The sequence below is a fragment of the Lithobates pipiens genome, unplaced genomic scaffold (assembly GCF_037356315.1).
Source record: "Lithobates pipiens isolate NorthernLeopardFrog02 unplaced genomic scaffold, aLitPip1_a1.2 Scaffold_25, whole genome shotgun sequence".
NCBI lineage: Eukaryota > Metazoa > Chordata > Amphibia > Anura > Ranidae > Lithobates > Lithobates pipiens.
In genome coordinates this window covers 131,080,877-131,105,446 of record NW_027507787.1, presented here as the reverse complement: position 1 = coordinate 131,105,446, position 24,570 = coordinate 131,080,877, and the positions used below count along the sequence as shown (strand labels likewise).

Below are 24,570 nucleotides of genomic sequence, written 5' to 3'. Positions count from 1 at the left end.
CTTGCTTTCTGTGATATAGGATTATGTAAGACCTGGTATGTGGCCCAAAGAATAATCTACCAAAACCTTAATTAATTAGTGAAGGACTTAACATCTAGTTCAGCCTATAAGTGAATATCAATGCTAGTTCAGCCTATAAGTGAATAGCAGAAAATAGAATTTATGGGCAAGTTCAGTTAAGAATGGGAGCTGAATAAGAATGCTCTTAGTCCCTGTTCACATTTGTAGGATTTGTCTTGTGACAATGCAAGTGGAATGCCATGATTGTCCATGAGCCCTTTTCACAACTATGCAATAGGTTCCATGTGTCTTTGATAAAGATGCAAGGGTATCTTTTGGTGCGACATAGTATGTTTTTGGCCACATAATAATAGAAAAGAAAGAAATCATCAAAATACAGACATACTAGTGTGAACCTAGCCTTCAAGGGGGGACCTCTTCACCACTCCTAACCTTGATTAAAAGAGAAGCCTCTCTCTGACTATGTTTCATGTTGGACCCATATTTAAGGTGTAACATGAAACATGGTCAGAGTCTGCAATCCTCCACCCCCAAGCTGCCCCCACCCCAACCCCTTATAGAATTTGTGTTCTTCTCCCTGGTGGCTCCTGTCATTATTTGAATTTAGTGTAGCTCCACCTACACAGCCATGTTACTTAATTTACAAGGAACTGTGAATTTAAAAAAAACTATAAGTCCCCTCTGCCACCACAGCAGAGGGACTGTAGTTCTCAATGGAGCTCAAGTGTGCAGATTATCACCACACTTGTAGTCCATTGACACTTTCTCCAGCCCTGCAACTGAAGGTCTGTACCATGGTAAGGACCTCAAGCTGGAGGAATAGTCTGCAGGAGCCAAAGCATTGCACCTTCAATTCACTGATCAAGGATCAATGTTTTGCAGGCTCCAATGCAAAAAAAGTAATATATGCACATTTTTTAAATATTCAATATGGGTTGGGCCATCAGTTGAAAATCAGTTCGAGATGTTTCTGAGATCATTTAAAATTCATTAGCAGGTGAATTTGCATTAGAGTAAACCTGTCAGTAAATATTCTAAAAGTACACTTCCTGCCACCCTCTGTCCAATAAATTGATGTTTCAGTAGCCATTAAAGGCACTATTACTGAAAAGGGCACAGGCAAGTTGGTGGATATTAATTGAGAAATCAGCCCCCTGTAACAAATAAACTACATCAGGGAGGTATTTTCTGGCTAAAGAAAAAGCTACTGCACAGTAGGGATGAGTGTTCGCTCATTTGCCGAATACCGAACACTATGGGGCGTTCGTGGGAAATTCAAGCGCCCGCGGAATGCCCCATAATGAACGGCGAGACCATCAATGCACTGCGAGATCTGACGGCTGCTGACTGGCCAAAGCATGCACCTGACCTGCATGCTTTGGCCAATAACAGCGCGTTTTGCTGTGAGAGCCATGATTGGCCAAAGGCAGGGTGCCCTTCAGGTCTGGTATGGATTTTAAGGGGAAACCTGCACCAAAATAAAAAAATGGCATGGGGGTCCCCCTCAAAATCCATTCCAGACACTTATCCGAACATGCAATCTGGCAGGCCGTTGGAAAAAGGGGGGGTGAGAGAGCACCCCCCTCCTGAACCATACCAGGCCACATGACCTCAACATGGGGAGGTTTTTTTTGGGTCCCCCATTTTTTGGGTCCCCCACAACCACCAGGCAAGTCTCTGCAGATGGGCAGGGGGCTTATTGGAATCTGGAAGCCCCCTTTAACAAGGGGACCCCCAAATCCCAGTCCCCCTATGTGAATGGGTACTGGGTACATTGTACCCCTACACATTTGCCCAAAAAAGTGTCAAAATGGTAAAAATGACAGTAGACAGTTTCGGCCTGCCAGGTTACGTGCTCGGATAAGGGTCGGATTTTGGTGGGGCTGGATTTTTTATTTTGGCGCAGGGTTCCCCTTAATATCTACACCAGACCTGAAGGGCCTGGTAATGGACTGGGGGGGACCCATGCCATTTTTTTCAATGATTTTTATCTATATTGCTGGGATCCAACAATTCATTACAGCCGCAAGCAGTTTTCAATGAATTTTTTTCCTTTAGAAATGTAATTTTTCTGTGGTACTGTTCTAAACATGGGAAAGATGCGCTACTTTACAGGCATACTACGGACACCCCCAGATATATTTAAAGGAAAGTGTAATTTTTATTGTTTCACTTTAAGCATTATTAAAAACACTGCTCCTGAAAAAAACGTTTTTTTTTGCATTGATACATGCCCTCTAGGGCAGGACCCAGATACCCAAACACTTTTTATGGCAATAACATACATACAAGCCTTTAAAATAAGCATTTTGATTTTTAATGTTCATGCCCCATATACTTTAAGTCCCATAGACTCTTTGCATGTTCGCATACATTTTTTGCCTGTTCGCAAGTTCTGGTGCGAACCGAAACCAGGGGGGTGTTAGTTCATCCCTACTGGACAGTTATACCCCCAACATCTGCATGGATCTAAACAATACATTTTGTGTAGAGTGATATTTTTAATTATCTTGATATTTTTCCTCTTCTGGTGGTTGATGAGAAGTAGTGTTTCTACCTTTCACTTACTTACTTTTTCTTACTTTCACAAGAGTTATGAACCAAGCGCCAGTTTAAATTACAAGCTGAGCTTCCGGCTTACACAGTAGATCTCAACAAAAGTCCAAGTAATAAGCATTACAGGGTCCAGTACTTTCATAATTTGATGCATAACATGTACTTAGTTTAAAGTAAAGTTTTAAATAATTTTGCTAAATGTAAAATATAATACACTGAAGAAAATCAGGTAAAAATTAAATTCACAATTACTGCCCAATGATTGACTATTCAACATACCTGATTCTTTTTTCTTAAATGTTTCCTTCATTAAATGCGCACAGCATCTCCACCTAAAAAATCTGTGATTTGCCACCTAGTTATTTCTAATGTCATCAGAAAAACATAAAGGAATCCACACAAGCATTTTCATTTGTCTGTATGTTTTTTTCTTATATTGGGACTCAGGGTGCACAGTAAGGCCCCTTTCACACTGAGGCACTTGTAAACTGCCAGTAAAACACTGAGTACTTTTGAAGAGCTTTTCAAGTGCTTTCCATTAATTTCAATGGAGATGGTCATTTTTTCACCACCCTGCCAGTGCACTGCCCCGTGTGAAAGCATTCATTGATTTTAATGAAACTAGTTTTTCGTGAGCTTTTCTGGCGCTTTTCGCTAAGCTTTAGGCCCCTTTCACACGGGATGGATCAGTAATGATCCACCCTGTGATGATCCGCTCGCTCAGCGGGGATCGCTCTGATGTCCCTGCTGAGCTGGCAGATAACAGGGCGGTCCCGGCACACTGTGCAGGGACCACCCTGTCAGCTCTCTGTTCTCCTCTATGGGGGATCAGATGAACACGGACCGTCTGTCCGTGTTCATCCGATCCGCTCTGCAGACGGATACAAAAATAGGATTTTCCTCCATCTGCAGAATCGGACAATAGCAGAGGCGGACGATATAGGGTGTCTGCGGATCATTCGCAGACACCCGCTATCCCATAGGAATGCATGTATGTCCATATTTCATCCCCAAACGGATGGATGAAATACGGACATATGGTCTGCATTTGTGAAAGGGGCCTTTCGCTTAGCGTGAAAGCTCCTGAAAAGTGCCTCAATGTGGGACACTTTGCAAGCACTACAGCGTTAAAAATAGCGCTACAGCGTTAAAAATAGCTCCTGCAAAGTGTCTCTACAATGTCAAAGCCCTGAGGGCATTCACACTGGAGTGGTGCGCTGGCAGGACATTAAAAAAAGTCCTGCTAGCAGCATCTTTGGAACAGTGAAGGAGCGGTGTATACATCGCTCTTTCAACGCTCCTGCCCATTGAAATCAATGGGGCAGCGTGGCTATACCGCCAGCATAGCACTGCTGCAGCAGCGCTTTGCGTGGTTTTAACCCTTTTGCGGCTGTTTTTTAACCCTTTCTCGGCCGCTAGCGGGGGTAAAAGCGTCCCGCTAGCGGCCGAATAGCACCGAATGTCCGAATAAATAAAAAACGAATTTCAACAAATCCAAAAGAAATTATAGCAGATATAACAAATGAATTCAACATGATTCGAGATTCAGTATAACGAATATTGACACTCTACAGAAATAAGAAATTATCCGAAAAGGTATTAATGTAACATAACGAATATAACAGAATAAAATTATGTATTTTACGAATAACAATGAACTGAAACTAAACAAAATTTACCGTTGTGTACAGGTCTATTAGGGGGCAGCCTGTTAGGAACTGACATGAAGTTAGTTACGTGCTCAGAAAAGCAGATGTTTTGATTAATTTATGCAATGGACTTGCTGATCTTAACTCAAATTGATTTGTTGCCATGCAGAAAATGTTCCTATGTCTCTGTTTCATGCATGGTTTACCACTCCCATTACCAGTTGAGCCTGTTGCCTTTATAATAGCTATAGCATTTATTATTGTGTTTTGTTTTTGTTTTTTTTCAAAAAGCATTTTTTAATTAGCTATAGCTGATCATAAAAAAGGAAAAGTTGAAAAAAATCTAAAAGTCTAAATGCCTTTGGCATGTCATTATACAGTTTGTGTCCTGACGCTTTAAATATTTCTAAATTACTTTTCAGGAAAAGTAGTCCCAAAAAATTAGTGAGAGCAGATTCAGTCAGCGAACTTTCAGCACCTAGAAGACTCAGGTGGAAGTGTTCCCCTGAAATTCAAGGCCATCTGGCATCTGCTGCTGAAAAGCTACAAAGGTATGTATTTTGGGTATTACTCTTCTCTCTCAGTTTAAAGAAAGAAAATTACGTTGTTATAGGGCAATGTTAGATTCCAGAATATAGATGTAAAACTTTCTATATTTTGTGCACTTTAAGGATGTTTAACAGATGGTTTGCCTTGTGCAAACCACTCTATAATGTAAAATTAGTCTTATAATAATTAGTCATTTTTAAATCTTTGTCCAGACTTCAATTAGCACAGAGATCCTATAGATGGTTGCACAGGACACAACAGTTTCTATTAGAGCTGCACGATAATTCGTTAAAAAAATTGCGATCTCGATTCAACCCCCCTCTTGATCTTATTCCAGCATTTTCAGGATTCATTCATGTAGCAAGTGCAGAGCCCTTCTCTGCTTACTCACAGCTGTCAAAAAAAAAACAATAAAAAAAAATCTGGCAAATGTTTATCAACATTGAGAGATAAAAGATACATTGTAACATTTGGTTCCTTTAGTTCAAAGGGATGAATTTCGGTCAGCAAATGAGGTCAGTATAACTACTTAAAGACCAGGTCTTTTTCAGACACTTGTTGCTTACAAGTTAAAATCTGTATTTTTTTGCTAGATAATTACTTAGGATCCCCAAACATTATATCTAGAGAATAAAATGGTTGTTGCAATATTTTCTGGCACACTGTATTTGCACAGCAGTCTTTCAAACGCAATTTTTTAGGAAAAAATGCATGAAATAAACAATAAAAGTTAGCCCAATTTTTTTGTATAATGTGAAAAATTATGTTACGCCGAGAATCATGAGAGAATCGGGATCTTTATTCAAAGCAAAAAAATTGTGATTCTCAGTTTTTCCCAGGATCGTGCAGCTCTAGTTTCTATGGAGCATCTTTGTATTAAATGGTGTCAATAATTGGACAGTATATACAGTAGACTTTACATTGTGAGCAAAATATCCATTACAGGGAAATTGTGCTACTTATTTTTTGAATCAAGAAGGCTGGCAACTCAAATTCTCTTGAATAACAGTACTTTATTTGTTACATGGATTCACGGGTACAGGCTATATGCTAACAGGTTTCCGATGCACATAGTGCCACGCATGCTCAGAATAAATTACAAGACGAAAGTTATTGGCTACTGGCCTCTTTATAGTCTCGTCGCATCATCGTTCTGAACAATCAGATTTTCCGACAACTTTGTGCAACCGTGTGTATGCAAGACAAGTTTGGGCCAAAATCCATCTGAAAAAATCCGATGGATTGTCATCGGAATGTCCGTGTGTACAGGGCATTAGGTTCCCACTTGTGCGATGTGGGGACCCTACGAATCCACTGCATGTTCCCACATTGCACCAGACTCGCACGGCAGTTCACGCTGCCATATGCAAACTGCTGGGGGTGTCAATACAATGTTAATGGCACCACCATTTCAGCTTGCATATTGCACTGCGAACTGACAGTTCAGACATGAATTGGATCGCATGGGTGTGAACAGCCATGTGATCTGACTCCGGTGTGAACCAAAAAAAGGGTCCTGTGCGAGTTTGGTCCGAATGCGATATCAGCGATATCTGTATGGCTGAAATTGCATCGCACGGACATTACATGTGGTTTACACTGCAGTGAGGTGCGAATCGCATGCGATCTGGCAGAGCACACAAGTATGAACCAGGACTAAACTCATTCCTATAGTATATACTGCAACAGCCACTCAAGATTAGATTATTATGGAAATGCAATGCTATTGTAAAGGGCTCTTGGAAGATAATTAAAGCTAGACTTTAAACAAACAGCTAATGCACATACTGTATTTATATGAATACAATATACACAATATATGGTAAATGTTCTATGACAAACAAAATTGTAATTCTAGATGTCCATTCTTGTAATTCTCCCACCCCTGCCACACCACAAACCAGAAGTTCCCTTAAGTGCTTTCTGGCTACATTCCATACTCATGAGACAGAGATAATGATACCGATTCCTAGTTCAATAGGGAGAGGGGTAACTTAGAAAGCTGAAAGTAGTGTCATCTACATGGCTATGTAGTGTGAAATCACTTGGCTGTACAGCACCACAAATATTTTGGTTGGGGAAACGACTTTATTAGCATTACATTTGGCTTGAATGGATTATGCATTTCACAAGCTGCTGCAGGATGTTGCAGTTATGTACTGTTAAGTCAGTGCTATAACCATTAAAAATGCACCCATTACTGAGAAGATGTGTAATATCTCTCTCGGATGTGAGCGTTTCATTCATAGAGTCCAATATGTAATCCCACCTTTTTCTGTGTTTTCACAGGATAGTGCAAAATCTTGATTTTACAGTGTATAGGTTTAATAAATATGGAAAGGAGTTTATCAAAAAGCAGAGAATGAGTCCTGATGCTTTCATCCAACTATCACTTCAGCTTGCATTCTACAGGTAACATATTTAATGTTTAAAGCAGTAGTAAACCGCTGTGTTTGTGGGGTTTTTTTTGCAGCCTGAAAGGTAAAGATATAATGTGCTATATTATATTATAATATATTATGATATTATTTATAATAGTATAATGTGCTGTATTTTTTAAAACAAGAAAACCATGGCTCATTTTAAAAGGGTATTTAATTGTACCTTTAAATGTTTGCACATCCTTGTATTAGTTCAACCCAGTGATGAGAAAATAGCTTAGCAAGACCCAGTCCTGGAATAAAGGCTATTACCCTATTCTCATTTACAGCCATCCAGGATTATTAGACTGAAAGCCATGGGTGTAGCATAAGGGGTTGCTCAAGGGGGCCCCTGCAGCCTCCCTGTCATATTGTCATATCCTCCACAAAGTCCAGCTCCGATCTACCCTGGGGCCCCACAGCTACACTCCAGTACTGGCCTTCCACTTTGCCTTCCACAGTCCACACCCCTCTGTTCTCATTGGCTGGTGAGAAGCTGTGAGCCATTTCCTGAATGGAGAGGAGCATGGGGTGAGAACAGCCCAGGGTGGGGAAATGTCTGTGCTGTGTACTGGCAACATGGAATGGTAACCAACGAGTTAAGAGGAGGAGAGTACTGTGCTGTAGCCACAATAGGACTGATGTCACTGGTGAGGTAAGACACCGCTCAGTGTCTTCTAGTCACTAGCTGGGATTCTCTGTACCCCCCTCCCCCACTCGGGGATGTCCGCTTACCCACTTCCCTGACAACTGGGGAAAAGACACGCACCTCCGGGAGGTGACCTTCCCCCAACACCTGCCAACACTGACAGAGAAACCTTCAGAAATTGCTCAAACAAATCCATTAACATCTCCTGAGGGGCTGCAGGCTCCAGATTTCATGTCATGTGGCTTTGCCCCCCAGATCTAAGTCCCCCCCCAAAGTACCCTGACCACCCCCTCCGCCCTGGATGCTATGCCCACTGCTGTGCTTCTTTCCCAGTACAGCACAGAAATCACCTTCCTTTACAAAACAGTCAGTCAGCCATGATCTGCATAGGGTGTATTTGCCTACTGTAACTACACTGCGGTTCCGACCAGGGGATTTCACAGGTGAGAGCGGCAACATAAAAGTCAGATAACCCTTGTGTAGGCTGATAGACTGTGTGTAAAGGAATGGGATTTCAGCCCTGTGTATTGTGGGGGGGGGGGGGGAGCTGTTTACAGCGCTGGAATGGGAAAGGAGCTCTGCCAAATGATTTACCAGGGGTCCCTGTTCTCTGATTGTCCAGCAGTGATCTCTGTCCTCTGATTCTCCGGGGGTGATCCCTGTCCTCTAATATAAGGAGGAGCTCTGGGAACTCTAAACTCTTAAGCCACTTTGAGTATCTTGGCGTGTGGTGGGTGTATCTGCACACATGGTGGAAGTGGTGGGTGGTAGTGGGAGGGTGCCCAGGTCAACTTTTGCATCGGGGCCCACAAGCTTCAAGCTACGCCCCTGCTGAAGGCTATTAGTACCCTCGTTAAGTAAATCCCCTACTTAGTAGTACTCCCAGCTCTGCTGATGCTCCACTCAGAAGTATCCCCAGCTCTGCTGATCCCCTGGTCACTAGTAACCCCAGGTCTGCTGATCCCCCGCTCAGTAGTAACCCCCAGCTCTGCTGATCCCCGCTCAGTAGTAACCCCCACCTCTGCTGTTCCTCCGCTCAATAGTAACCCCCAGCTCTGCTGATCTCCCGCTCAATAGTAACCCCCAGCTCTCTTGATCACCCACTCAATAGTAACCCCCACCTCTTCTGATCTCCCACTCAGCAGTAAGCCCCAGCTCTGCTGATCCTCTGGTTTGCTGATCTTCCCCTCTCTCTCGCTGGTCCCCGCTTACCGCCCACTATATTGCTCACATGTTGCGCACCACGTCTGCAATTGCTACTTTCTCCTGCTGCAGTCCCCCTGCTCTGCTGATCCTCTGCTGCTCAGTCCTCCCTCTCTGGTCCCTGCTCACCTTCTGCTATAATGTTTCCATGTTGCACAACATGTGTGCCATCTTCTAGTTGCTCCACTCTGGACCCTGTTTAACTTCCTGCTGCTCCATGCTGCACACCAGATGTGACGTCTGCATCAGACACTTCCACAATATATACAGTGGTGTGAAAAAGTGTTTGCCCCCTTCCTCATTTCCTGATCCTTTGCATGTTTGTCACACTTAAGTGTTTCGGAACATCAAACCAATTTAAACAATAGTCAAGGACAACACAAGTAAACACAAAATGCAATTTGTAAATGAAGGTGTTTATTATTAAAGGTGAAAAAAAATCCAAACCATCATGGCCCTGTGTGAAAAAGTGATTGCCCCCTAAACCTAATAACTGGTTGGGCCACCCTTAGCAGCAACAACTGCAACCAAGCGTTTGCGATAACGTGCAATGAGGCTTTTACAGCGTCATGGAGGAATTTTGGCCCACTCATCTTTGCAGAATTGTCCTAATTCAGTTACATTAGAGGGTTTTCGAGCATGAACGGCCTTTTTAAGGTCATACCACAACATCTCAATAGGATTCAGGTCAGGACTTTGGCTAGGCCACTCCAAAGTCTTCATTTTGTTTTTCTTCAGCCATTCGGTGGTGGAATCGGTGGTGTGTTTAGGATCATTGTCCTGCTGCAGAACCCAAGTTCGTTTCAGCTTGAGTACACGAACAGATGGTCGGACATTCTCCTTCAGGATCTCTTGGTAGACAGCAGAATTCATAGTTCCTTTTATCACGGCAAGTCTTCCAGGTCCTGAAGCAGCAAAACAGCCCCAGACCATCACACTACCACCACCATATTTTACTGTTGGTATAATGTTCTTTTTATGAAATGCAGTGTTCCTTCTACGCCAGATATACTTGGACACACACCTTCCAAAGAGTTCCACTTTTGTCTCATCGGTCCACAGAATGTTGTCCCAAAAGTCTTGGGGATCATCAAGATGTGTTGTGGAGAAATTGAGACGAGCTTTGATGTTCTTTTTGCTCAGCAGTGGTTTTCTCCTTGGAACTCTGCCATGCAGGCCATTTTTGCCCAGTCTTTTCCTGATGGTGGAGGCATGAACGCTGACCTTAACTGAGGCAAGTGAGGCCTGCAGTTCCTTGGACGTTGTTGTGGGGTCTTTTGTGACCTCTTGGATGAGTCGTCGCTGCGCTCTTGGGGTAATTTTGGGCGGCCGGCCACTCCTGGGAAGGTTCACCACTGTTCCATGTCTTCGCCATTTGTGGATAATGGCTCTCACTGTGGTTCGCTGGATTCCCAAAGCTTTGGAAATGGCTTTATAACCCTTTCCAGACTGATAGATCTCAATTACTTTCTTTCTCAATTGTTCCTGAATTTCTTTGGGTCTCGGCATGATGTGTAGCTTTTAAGGATCTTCTGGTGGACCTTACTGTGTCAAGCAGCTCCTATTTAAGTGATGCCTTGATTGTGAAGAGGTGTGGCAATAATCAGGCCTGGGTGTGGCTAGAGAAATTGAACTCAGGTGTGGACAACCACAGTTATAGTATGTTTTAACAAGGGGGGCAATCACTTTTTCACACAGGGCCATGATGGTTTGGATTTTTTTTCACCTTTAATAATAAACACCTTCATTTACAAATTGCATTTTGTGTTTACTTGTGTTGTCCTTGACTATTGTTTAAATTGGTTTGATGTTCCGAAACACTTAAGTGTGACAAACATGCAAAGGAACAGGAAATGAGGAAGGGGGCAAACACTTTTTCACACCACTGTACACATGAACCAAAAGTGAATGCTGATGGTGTCTTTCCATTTCACTTGCTGGTTTCCAAATGCATCCTGGGATATCTCATACCTGCAATACCTCCAAAACAAAGCAAAGCTAAAGCTGAATAAAAGCCTCTCAAAGCCTGAAGGTGCTCCTAGCGAGTTTTGCCATAGACTTCTATGGAGGCTTTGGAGATATTTTTAAGCACCAAGAAAGGGACATGGGGTATAATCTTTGAAGCAAATTAAATGCAATGTTTAAACAGGACTGTGAGCTTACCATTTTACTTAGTGACATGTGCTTTGATTGGCATTAAAGATATATCTATTCCTCTCATTCACCAGCTTGACCCTTTTGCGATCTCCAGGCACTTCAAACCTTTGAACTTTACATCTTCTGTGACTCCAAGTCTGAGTGGTTAGAGATCTGGTACTCATTTCAGAGTATTACCAGGGTCTCCGGGTTAGTTTTGTGAACAGCACAAACCTAACTGCTTGTCTTTGGAATGTTTTAGAAAAGAGTACTCAGAGGAAACCCATGCCATGCAAGCACAGATAGAATACACAACTACATGCAGATACTGTCCTGGGTGGAACTCAAACTAAGAATATTACTGCTAAGGCACTGTGCTGCCTGACATAGCTGTATAGATAGAAAGCAATCACTGACAAATCTGTGCCTGGGATGTTAGATGAACATAACTGATCTAGAGTCAACATAGTTGGAAATCTGAGAATATAGCATTTTATCCAGCATAGGAAGGCTCCAGTTAGATTATCGGTACAATGGGAAATTGAATGGAAAATTGAATCCAAAAATTCACCCCATTTTCTACTACAATTTTTCATATATTTTACAGAAGTATAGAGATTTTTTTCATTATTGAACTAGCTAAAGAGACAGTAATATTTCATAAAAAATCATTTTAATTTTTAATTTTATTCTGTTTTCACATCTAAAAAAAAGATTAATTTCTCACACTCTAGGTGCCACAGGAGACTTGTCCCAACCTATGAGAGTGCTTCCATACGACGCTTTCGGATGGGCAGGGTGGACAACATAAGATCATCCACGGCTGAAGCTCTAGTATTTGTGAAAGCAATGATAGATGGAAAAGCTACAATACCGGTATGCGGCTTACACTAAATTTTAATTATACAAGTTGTAAATAATTTTGCCATTCAATATAGTACGGTTAATTTGCATTGAAAAGGCAATAAAAAAATAGCTTGTACCTCTTATCATCACATTGATTGAATCTGTTCTCATTTTACATATTTTAAAGTAGTTTGAAGTATAACTCCTTTTGTAGAGGTATATAAGTATTTTAGTAAAAGACCTCCAAAGAAGGATTACATTAGGTCTCATGCACACTGGATATTTTTAACTTGGCTACTAGGGGTGTCAGGCTAACAACCAGGGGTGTTTAGAGGCAGAAAAAAAAATGCCAGGTTCACCGTAACAGCATCATGGGCCCCGGGCAAAATAATGCACTGGGGGCCCTACCAGCCTGACCCAATATATGCACCTACACTCAGGAATTAAAGTATAAACAGTAACATGATGGGAAAATAAAAGACCCCGTACTTCATTTAAAGTCCCGCTTAGCTCTTGTTTTTAATTTTATATCTTATAAAGTATAAACAGTTAATGATTTAAACATATACAGTATTTATTAGTATGTTCAATAAAATTGATTTTAAACATTAAGAAAACCTGCCATAAATCAAAGACTAATAAACACAAAAGGCACAGTATGGGAGGTGGGGGAGAGGGACAAAGGCACAATACAGAGATCAGGAGGGCACAGTACAGGTTCCAGGATGCTATCATCCTGGATCAACTTAGTAAAAAGAATGACTGTCCCCACAAATCTGGGACACTTGGCAAGTATGATGTAATGCAAGATTATCATGGGGCACCCCTGCACCTGGGGCCTCTGCATGGCCAAGGGGTGCACATGCATTAAGACAGCTCTGCCTATGTGTCCATGCACATACAGTATAGGCAATTAGAAGAGTTTGGTGGCAGGGGCAGTTAGAAACAGAACAAAAAAACACTGCTAGCACATCCAGGAGCACCGGCGTTTTGGTAGAAAAACGATTGTAAATGCGTCTAAACACGCGTTAATGCTAGGTGCTCTACCGCATGTGCATTAATTATTTTCAGTGGCCAGAATAAATTATTTTTCTGGCCAATGGAATAAATTAATACCCAAGCGCTTGATGCACCTTGAAATTCTGCATGTATTTACATGCTGCTGTGAGGAGGAAAGACTTCTAAGACACATAGTAAAATATCCAGTGTGCGTGAGGCCTTTATCTGTAAAAGTTCCTAGTACAGTGGACCTTAAATGTTAATGCTTCGGGGAGAGGCTGTTGCATATATTATATATTACAGTAAGTCTTCTATTAGGAAAGGAAATTTATAAATTGTTATAAATTTTTGTGTAAATAGTGTATATGCATTTATATTTATTATATTTTCTTAAACATGCGTAACAAATAAATGCGTAACAATGCTATAAATTAATGTATATATTTGAGTTTTGTCAGAATATATGCTACTATAGCATACTATGTTTTGTATTTTCAGGATTCAGAAAAGATGGCTCATCTTCAAAATGCTATTGAAGCTCAAACAAATTATACTATTTTGGTATGTAGTAATGATGTTGAGTTATATTTAAAGAAGAATGACACCTAAGGATGTAGGATTTTAAAGGAAGGTACCAAGTACCACTGCTATGCAGCTTTCAACAACATAAAAATAAGAAAAGATACTAAGAAGTAAACCCAATTAACCTAATTATGACTGTAGAAGTGTGTTCAGATGGTTAACATTACACACAGCAATCAAGAAAAGTGGAAGTGTACAGTGTACACACATACAAAGTTGTGAAGACCTTGCCCTAAACAGGAGGGACTCTCTCAATTTAGATCTGCCGGGCTTCAATCATCCTAAGCCAAACTGATAAATCTGTGTTAATGTGGCCTCTCCTAAGCCCAATGTTATTGTTTGATTCTGCCTGCTGAATGGGTTATGAGTATTTATGTTTCCTTGGCCAAACACCAGGATATTTACTGCCAATGGTGCAGACTGAGGGAGGATATAAATGTTTAGGTTGACCTTGTGAGCTCTCTTGCCTCCTAGACTTTGCCTGGGAATAATGTGTGTGATTCTGGTATGACCTCTCAGGCCAGGTGCCCAGGAGCACACTTGTACTTAAGGAACAAGAACAGGGTCTTGGGCATGAAGCTTTCTCTGCTTTACTGAGTATCTTGCTCAGAAGGGGAGAAATTGGACCCTGGATAGGAGCATCAGGGAGGAACTCCGGCTGCTGAAGGTGTCCTGAAAAACTTGATTATAGCTGGAACCTTACAGGAAGACTGGTGGCTTGTTCAGGGAGTGTAAAGACTGTCTACTCAACAGCCTGGATTCGAAGAACACATTGTGCTGGTTGCGGCCTGAAAGTCTTGATCCGTATTGGCTGTGTGTAGAGTTCAGGGTCTTACAATTGTTCTCTGGGTATCCTGTACCCTAACCCTCTTTCTCCTCAAGCTTGTGCAAAAAAATTCCTTTTAAGCAAACACTGACAGAGTGGAAGTCAGCTAAGCAATTGTCACCCAAGTGTGGTCATTGCTGGGGACAGTTTACTTCTAGGCTAGCGGTGCCTGTTAAATTCAGTGGGAGGGAGCACCTACAACCGATATTTCATGTTTGTCCTACTGTTAACTAGTAACATTATTTTTTATTCACTTATTAGGGGACACAGGAGGTTATTCAGAGACATAAGGCTATGCCAATCCAAATGAAATGGGACACTGGCAACAAAAGTTGTTGTAATAGAGCAGCATAACCGCTCTTGCTCCTAGCATGACTATTTTTGCTAGTGTCCTCAGGAGTTGGACATTTTATTTCTCTCTTCCTGAGAGAATCAGACCTTACTTATCTATTTTGACTTAATCAAAACAATTATTTTTGCTTTTAGCAAGATTTATTTTGCAGCTGCAGATCTTAAAAGTGCTCACCGTTGCAACTATTTTGATCACCTACAACTCAGCATTTCCAGGGAGCCATAGTCTGCAAAGAGATTTTTTTTTAAATTAAGTACAAGGCAGATACCTCAATATGACTATGTAAGGTCCATAATAGTCAAAAAGGTAGGTGTCAGGGGAAATAGGCGAGTCTGTCAGGGATGCCACCAAGGAGACCAGAAGCAAATTCCAGTGAAACTAGGAGAAAGACAAGGAGATGGGTTCCTCTGAGTATGCGTCATAAACACTTTATTTTAAAAACAGTATCCACACTCATCGAATGGTTGACAAGATGCTTGACAAAGGAGCGCGGCTACCATACCATTCGTAGCACGCACGCTCAGAAATGTAGAGATCTAGGGTTGTGGTGCACCCATCTGGTGAAAGCCTGTCCATGAAAACTCATATTCATAGGGGGTGAAGTTTCCCTCACTCATCTTGCAGGAATGACAGACCAAAAGCATAAAGTAAGCTCCTTGTTGGGCCAGACTAGCTTGTGATCCTCTTAACAATACTGAGGGGCTATTAGTTCTTCCCTAAAATAGTTAGATATCGACATCCCAGACCCCTTTCCCCTGCTGGAGTCCACCCCTTCCTTTGTAACCTCCTTCTGGTGAGCCTTCCCCTTTTACTGACCTGTCCTGAGAGAAATTCTCCCCTGCGATGCAGAAGATATGGAAACGGTTTCAAGAATGATTGCTTACATACATTTCAGGGGCCAAAATTGGAGGAAATATATAGCGAGGTAAGTGGCGCTGCCAAAAGTGTTTGCTTACACCATCTCTGCCTAGGTCTGTTCCAGATTTCCAAGCAGAGTCCATCATTTACTAATTAGGATAATCAGCAGGAATATTCTCACTCGGTTACATGGCAATCTTGTGGCAATCTTTTCAGTACTGGGAACAAATAAGAGCCAAAGCACACTGGATACTGCAAAACATTTAATTTATTAAAATTTACAAAAAAAGTGGTATTTGGCATTTGTGTTTTTTTTTATTTTTTTAACAGTTGAATAAAATTCTATTACCCAAACATTTTAAATAGCAATATTGCACTTACAATAATCCTGCTAGCATCAGGCATATCACAATCCACCAATCTGGACAAGTTACTGAAATGACAAAAGAAGAGGCACTCTAACCTCCTATGACTGACCTGGAGGTAGCGCTAGGGATGTAAAAGATTACTCAGCAATGTGGGTCATCAGTTGGTATATTGTGAGGGTTTCCTACAACTACTGAGACATTTTGGAGTACCTACTGCATCAGAGTTGCTGCATCCCCAATAGAAGAAAGCTACAGTAAATAGCAGATAATTGGTGCTGCTGTGTGAAAATTAGGTAACATCAAATGTGCCAGAAGTTGCAGGAGACACTCACAGCATATTCACTTACGCAGAGTCATCTATACTGTCATTTCTTTCCTCTCCTCTCCCTCCCTAGCATCAATAATACAGACTCATTGTAATGTATAATGTATTCGTCATGCTACCAACAAAGACAGTGACAATGTTGCAGGCTCAGGACATCTAGCACATTTCCCTGGTATCCACGTCTAGCAATCCCTATGATCTATTAACTATGAAATATGAGCAGTATTGTTAAATACAAAGCAAAACTGTAACAAACTAAACCATTTTGCTAAAAGTTGCTGTCCCACCAAAAGAACATCTGTTCATAACTTATAGCAGGTGCACCAACAGCCCGATGACATACAGATTTATGTGTAATGCTACCCCCACAAGGGCTGCTGATTTCTGTCCCAGGTTTGTTTCTGTCTGTGTAGCAGCAGCCAGGCAAACAGCAACATTCACTCCTTTGGCTCAAACCAAAAGTCTAGGGGTTGCCTTTTTAAAGTTTATTGCAGAATAATGATGGGCATGAGGAGGCTGTGGGATACTCCAGAACACTGAATAGAAATGTGAAGATACTCTTCCCTTGATAGCTAATTTTTAGAACAATCCTTTAAGCAGTAGGGCATGAATTGGACAGCACTGGGACACCATAAACCATGTCCCAGGCCAGCCAAATCATAATACTAGTGCCCCAGGGGTTAACAGCAGCAACAGCCACAAGGATCCCCCTCTCAAGTCTGTGCTCACAGTGTCCCTGGGATTTGGAGCTCTCCCTCCAGACTCAGGCGCCTCCAGACTGGATCATCCATAAAAGCCCCTCTTTTAGCTCCCAAAAAATTTGTAGCAGAATAGCCTCCCCCCCCCCCCAGCTATGCACAGCTGGGACCTCAAGGAGACTAGCAGAATCTTCAGCTGGGCTGCCTGGAAGGGCAACAGCCCTTTCTGGTGGGGAACCTCTCCCACTGGGGAAGAACACCACTCTCTTAGGATACAAACTATGTATGCACTCCACAGCCACCATCTGAGCAAACTCCCCCAGGGATAGGCTGGACCTGCACTACTCATTTGACACTCCCACTCACTACATTCTGAAGCCTCCAGAACACAGGGGGAGCAATCAAACTTGCAACCTGCAATCACATCTGCTCTGCTGATTAAAGGAGATCCATAGAACTAAGTTTGCTTAACATAACTTAGCTGAAAGGGTGCTGCATCTGTAAACAGAAACAATGAAATTTTAAACTCTGTCACTGTGTAATTGCTATGGTCAAAACTCCATTAGATACCATTAGACACAGGAGCAAAGGTTTCCATTTTGAATACAGCAACTTACAATGCCTATTTTTTATCATTGCCTACAACAGGAAACACTTACTACAGGTTGTTAACGGCTACTGTAACAACCATATTTCAGTGTTGGGAAATACCTGTCACGCAATGAAACAAGTATTTGGGCAGTAGTTTAAAGTTGTGGATCAGACCAATGCTCAGAAATATGCCTGATATAGTATAGAAAAAAAGAATACCTGCAGGCTGCACTAGACTTGGTCTCATTCACAAATTTTCTCATAATCCAACTCAGAATCCTCAGATATTTCCAATGACACAACCCCAATGCAGGCACCCTTTGAAGTTTGGGCTGTGGTTGAAGAAGAGCTGCAAAAAACTCCTGCAGGAGAATATTATTACCTGTTGAGAGCCAAAAAAGAAAGGACAATCCAACTATGTTTTGAGCTTCGTCTGGTGTTAGCCCACTACATAGGATTCTTTTTCCAAATACCATGGGTCAAAACACTAAACTAGACCTCCATAAAGGCATCTGGGACTTTTCTGCTTTAAACACAGCTCCAAACTGTTTCCAAAAAATAATGGTCACTGCTTTTGCAGGAATACCTGGTGTAATAATTTATTTTTGATGATATCCTCATCAATGTAGCCTCTCTGGAGAAAAACTATTTGATCTTTACTCAAGAACATTTCACAGAATGATGGAAAACAACCTCACCATAAACAAGAAAAAATGTGTTTTTGTTCGACAGGAAACTGAAGTTGACATATTGTGTGCCATAGACTCATCACTGGGTATGCAACCCTTACAATTCAACATTGATGCTATACACAAATTACATAAATGGGCCAGCAATCACCAGAAGGCTAAATTGTTGTGTTGTCCAGTGTGATGCAAAAAGCCCTTAAAATGCAAGTTGTTGAGTGGGCTTAAAGTCCTGGAAGTTCTCCATCTGAGAAAACTCTCAAAATATTTACCGTAATTTTCTAATACATCTGCATGGCTGCCTAAAATTTGCACACTATGTTTTCACATGTCCAAAAATATGGAACATGCAGGGACATTAATGACTTTTATATTTGGGCTTATCCTATGGGTTTAAAGAGGCAGATTCCCTATGGTACCATGAGATATATTAATTAAAGAAAATGACACAAGGATAAAAACAAACAGATTTTCCAATTTTTAATACAGTGAGGAAGGCTGGAAGCTATTTTGAGATGGATGTAGGTGATCAAGTTCCTCCATGATAAAAATCATTTTTTTTAGATTTTGCTGAACCCAAAATACTCCTGGGTCTTTTTTTTTAGAACTGTATAAATTCACTACTGTTTTTCTGCACAAAACTGTATTAATTGCTCACAAACAGATTGCACGCACATGGATTCAAGCTAAGACCAAGGAATCATGTTTTTTTTTTTTACATCAATGCTGTTCTGCCATAAAATAAATACTCATATATATATATATATATATATATATATATATACAGTGAGTTGCCCCACTAAATTTCCAAAAATATGGGCTTGGTGGATCGCTCAGTCTGCTACTTGAAATCTCTCACCTGCATTGCCTTAAGCTGGCTGCACATTATACAATTTTCTTGTACAATTTTCCTTTAGATTCACCAAAACCATATAATATGAGCTCAAACCTAAACACTTTCAAATTGTATGCAATCAGACAGGCCATTGCACTACATTGTTGAAGGTAAAGCTAAAAGAAATTGAACAAGACAATTGTATAAAGTGCAGCCAGCTTAACCACTTCAGCCCCAGAGGATTTTACCCCCTTCCTGACCAGAGCACTTTTTGCGATTCGACACTGCGTCGCTTTAACTGATTGTGCGGTCGTGCAACGTTGTACCCAAGCAAAATTGACGTCCTTTTTTTCCCACAAATATAGCTTACTTGTGGTGGTATTTGATTGCCTCTACAGTTTTTATTTTTTGCGCTATAAACAAAAAAGTGTGACAATTTAGAAACAATTTAGAAAAAAAAAACAATATCTTTTACTTTTCACTATAATAAATATCCCCCAAAAATATATAAAAAACACATTTTTTCCTCAGTTTAGGCTGATATGTATTCTTTTATATATTTTCGGTTAAAAAAAAAAATTGCAATAAGCGTACATTGATTTTTGCACTACAAACAAAAAAGTGCAACAATTTAGAAAAATAAAAACACAATATTTTTTACTTTTTGCTATAATAAATATCCACCAAAAATATGTAAAAAAACTAAATTTTTCCTCAGTTTAGGCTGATATGTATTCTTATATATATTTTTGGTAAAAAAAAATAAAAAAAAAGCGCAATAAGCGTACATTGATTGGTTTGCGCAAAATTTATAGCATCTACAAAATAGGGGATAGTTTAATGCCATTTTTATTTTTTATTAGTAATGGCGGCGATCTGCAATTTTTATTGAGACTGCAACATTATGGTGGACACATCGGACATTTGTGACACTATTTTGGTCATTTATACAGTGATTGATGCTATAAAAATGCATTGATTACTGTGTAAATGACACTGGCAGTGAAGGGGTTAACCACTAGGGGGCAGTGAAGGGGTTACGTGTGTCCTAGGGAGTGATTCTAACTGAGGGGGGATGGACTTTAACACATAGGACAGCGATCACTGCTCTTGATGAGAGCTGTGATCCCTGTCCTGTCACTACCAGAATGGGGAAATGCTTTGTTTACAAAAGCATCTCCCTGTTCATCCTCTCCGTGGCACGATCACAGGCATCCGGCGGACATAGAGTCTGCAGGACCCACGGTCACGGTCATCGCTGCGGGCACTCACCCACACCACCACCCGCGACCCTGCTACTTTAAGGGGACATACCTGTATGCCCTTTTTTGCCTATCAGCGCCATTATGCCGACATACATCGTCGTGCGCTGGTCGGCAAGTGGTTAAAGAGGAACTGCAATCTGCTCACATAATTTGTAATAAAAACATCTGTGCCATTCTGACACTTTCCTCCAACCACTTTGCATATTATTTTATATGTACTGTGATTCTGTGCATGCCAAATATGCTGCAGAAATCTCCCTCCACTGAGTCTGGCTGCAACCATTTTAACTGTGGGCAGTCAAAGCTGCTGCATGTTCACTTCCTTAATTTACACAGATACACAGAGGCACACAGACACACACACATATACAGACAGACACACTCACACCATTGCTTGCCTGCACATTTCTCCTCTCTTGATGAATATACATGGATCTATGCAGTCTCCTGTTATCTCTGCCCTCATCCAGCCCCCTCCAGCTCTGCAGCTCTCCTGGGCTTTCCTATGACTCATCCCTCCTCTACCCTTCCGCCCCCATTGCTAGCAAACGCTCATGAAAGTGAGAGCAAGAGCTGCGCATGATGTCATAAGCCTAGGCTTTTTACCAGACAAGAAAGAGGAAGTGGGCTGTATAAGGTATTTACTGGTAGAAGATTGATTAATTGGAAAGGTGAAAAAAATGAATGAAGGTCCATTTTAAGGGTTATACCTACTTGGGGTTTTTATTCTTTTGAATGGTGTAGTATCTCTATTGTTATGTTTTCTTTTGTCCTTTTTAATTCTTATTTTCTGTATCGCCTCCATTTTCTCTTTCAAATACCTTGATGAGAAGAATTTGAATGTGAAATCAGAGAGAGACAGAGAGAGACAGCCATATACTGTATTATAGCACATTAGACCTAAACTATACTATTCGTGTGTATGATGGATTTATAAAATTAAACCCTATACAGTATTGTCAGAGCTTGGAATTAGGCAGACACAAAAGGTACAGTCTATTCTCCAACAATAGGTTTCAGTGCTTTCCAACCCAGTTATAATCATTCAAAAAGGTTTAACAATGGTCTTTCCTCATAGGAGAAAACCCAGCGCAAACACATAATTGACACTGCAGAACATGCTCTAAGGACAACTGTCACCAAAACAGCAACCTTCTGTGTCGTGAAAATCTGGCATGAAATGTTGGCCAAGGAGCTGACCCTCTCTCTCCCTCTATTTTGGGCTTTAAAGCCCAAAATAGGCAGAATTCAGATTCCCATCACAAAAAAAAAAAAACTTTCAAAGCAACTTTTTAATGCAAAAAAAAAAAAAAATCCATAGCTTGGGTTACAAATAAACCATGTTCCCAACCACTTGTGGTCTACATTTTTATATGTGTGCATATATTACTATGATAGTTCATGTTCAGGCATTTCAAAATGTAACAAGTGAAAAAACAATAACCGTTACATAGAAAAATGCACAGTGTACAAAGCTTGAAAGTTGTGTGCAGTGCTAGGTAGATTATAGTGGAAAATAATGCATTATAATATAATGTCATATTACAGGATAGCAAAGACAAATGGTTTTAATTTTTACTGGAAATCTCTTGCGATGGGATGCACCATTTCAGCCTTCTACTGAATTCTCCTGTGTTGCGCTATTTGTTAGGATACACAAGTGATTTTATTTGACATAAATCTGGTGCCCTTGAGATTCTATTTCAAATGGTTTAATCAAATGTACTGCCTAGTATAGTATAATATTAGATGTTCTCAATTTCCCATCTGGCATGGCATTGATAAATGTTGCAAAATGTCAATGTTATGAAAAATGTAAATGTTATGTGGTAACATGACATTTCATTTAATCTGCTGGCCAGTTTCTCTTAATGAGGTTGAATAGAAATCAAAATGACAGGACACAGCTCTGGTGAAGGACTCATTTTGGGGCCTGCTACTTTTCAGTATTAACCCCCTCTGAATAATGTCCCAACTACATTTTGTATGGCAAAACTGTAATAAAGTTTCTGTACCCAAACATAAATTATGGATCCTTCTTGTTAACAGATATTCTCCTCACTTCCCTACCAAATGTGAAACTCCAACTTAGGCCTTGTTCTTCTACCCTTCCAGCACCGTAGTACTCCCTCTTTTAATCTTGGGACACATCACTTGCTGGCACATTTCTCCAGTGGAAGACACATAGCCATCCTTTCATTTACCAAGTTCAATCCCTTCTTTGACTTAAAGCCCTTAGTCTCCCTTTTCTCTGTCTAACAGGCAAATCACTTTATTATTTCCAACTACAAAACTTTTATGCCCATCTTAAAAACCAGGGGTCAAGACATAGTGATCTCAATCCTTTTGAATCAGTTTTTACAAACCACTAATAACTCAAGTGATAACTGCAGACTATATCAACTTTTGCTGACTCATGAATTTCCTCCATAACCATACTACACTGCACACTGGGAAAAGGAACTAGGTCATTCTCTCGCAAATGGGAAGCAGATCAACTATTAGCCCTTGTACACACGGTCGGAGATTCCGACAACCAAATCCATCGGAGTAATTTCCGATGGATTAATTGCGGAAGAGGTCCGGAAGTGATGTTGCATACACACGGTCAGACTAAGTTGGCGGAAAATCCAATTGTACATAACGTGATGGCGTTATTTCGTTACGACGGGACTACGTTCAGGCTAGTAGCCAATAGCTTTGGTCTAGGAATTTGATGTGAGCATGCGTGCCACTTTGTCTGTCGGAGTAGGCTACACATGATCGGAGAATGTCCGATAGGAGCATTTTGTCGGAAAGTTTTACCGGAAAGTTGGAAAACTTGGTCCGTCGGATATTCCGACAGAAACAGTCCGATGCAGACCACGCACAGTTGGAATATCCAACAAAACGGTCCGATAGGAAACATTCCGTCGGAATCTCCGACCGTTTGTACAAGGGCTTACACATAAAACCTCCATCAACATCACAGCTCAGGAACTAAATTTTAAATGACCTTCCCATTCTATTATATAAAATCTTCTTCTCGGTCCCTGACCTGTGCTGGTGCTTTGGAGCCCAATGCTAAATGTCTGGTGGTCCTATCACAAAATCATCCTTACTGGAATACCATATCACACCCAACAGGGATCCCCTTACAACTTACCCTTCATTCTACTATCTGTGCTACTAGGACCAGTTTCTACTCTGGGGCTAATAAGCAGGCACTGGTGGTCAATGACAAGCCCCTCAATAAATGAATTGGGTGGCTGAGGTTAGTTGCCTAATAAAGTATGCTTTGCCCTAAAAAAGTCATAGTTCAAATACATGATAGATACTCAAAATATTGAATGCTGCAGTGTCTGGGTTGCTTTCTTTTACTCTACCACAACTCTGTACTTTTTTGACACAAGGATACTCCATGGGTTGATTGCATCTATGTGAATGCAATTGCTACTCAGGAGGATTACCTACCCTGACCGGTCATCTGCCTTATACCCTTCTCCCCTCCCTCCTCCACACATACACTTCTAACCGTTTTTCCTTCTAAAGCCGCGTACACACGGGCGGACTGTATGGCCTACTTAGTCCGTCGAAACACATTTCAGCGGACAGTCCACTCGTGTGTGGGCTTCAGCGGACTTTTTCAGCGTGCAGTCTGGCGTACTAAGTATTTCGGAATTTCCGTAATACTGTCCGTCATACTTTGGTTTCAGCGGACAATCCGCTCGTGAGTAGGCTAGTTCGACGGACTAAGAATGGCGCATGCTCAGAAAGGATTTACACGGCAAAAGGTTGCATTGCTGTGTATTGGACTTCCTATTTCTAGTCCCATCGTACGTGCTGTACACGTCATCGCGCAAGCTTTCGACGGACTGTTTGTGCATACGTGTGTGGTCAAGTCCGTTCATTCGAAAGTAAGACGGACTGTCCGTCGGATTGTATTGCGGACTAAGTAGGCCATACAATCCGCCCGTGTGTACGCGGCCTTATTCTTTCCTGCCCATCTGACAGCTAAAAGTGGTGCTTAAATGTCACCAAAACTAGTCATTGAATTAACACTATTATGTCAATTGATCCACCCTAAAGTTAGCTACCTACTATCACGTTATATGTTTGGGCATTAGCTCTCTAATTTTGCTGCTATGAAATGCATCCTGTGGGTTTACACTGATAT

General features: G+C 41.1%; 1 protein-coding gene across 1 annotated transcript in view; it reads left to right on the top strand.

Moving 5' to 3' along the window:
- CHAT (choline O-acetyltransferase) overlaps nucleotides 1–24,570 on the top strand; it is a 184,239-nt gene that overhangs the window by 150,612 nt on the left and 9,057 nt on the right. The window contains exons 10-13 of the mRNA XM_077454885.1: nucleotides 4,649–4,777; nucleotides 7,065–7,187; nucleotides 11,918–12,059; nucleotides 13,527–13,589. Coding sequence (XP_077311011.1) covers nucleotides 4,649–4,777; nucleotides 7,065–7,187; nucleotides 11,918–12,059; nucleotides 13,527–13,589 — 457 coding nt within the window. The remainder of the gene's footprint in view (nucleotides 1–4,648; nucleotides 4,778–7,064; nucleotides 7,188–11,917; nucleotides 12,060–13,526; nucleotides 13,590–24,570) is intronic.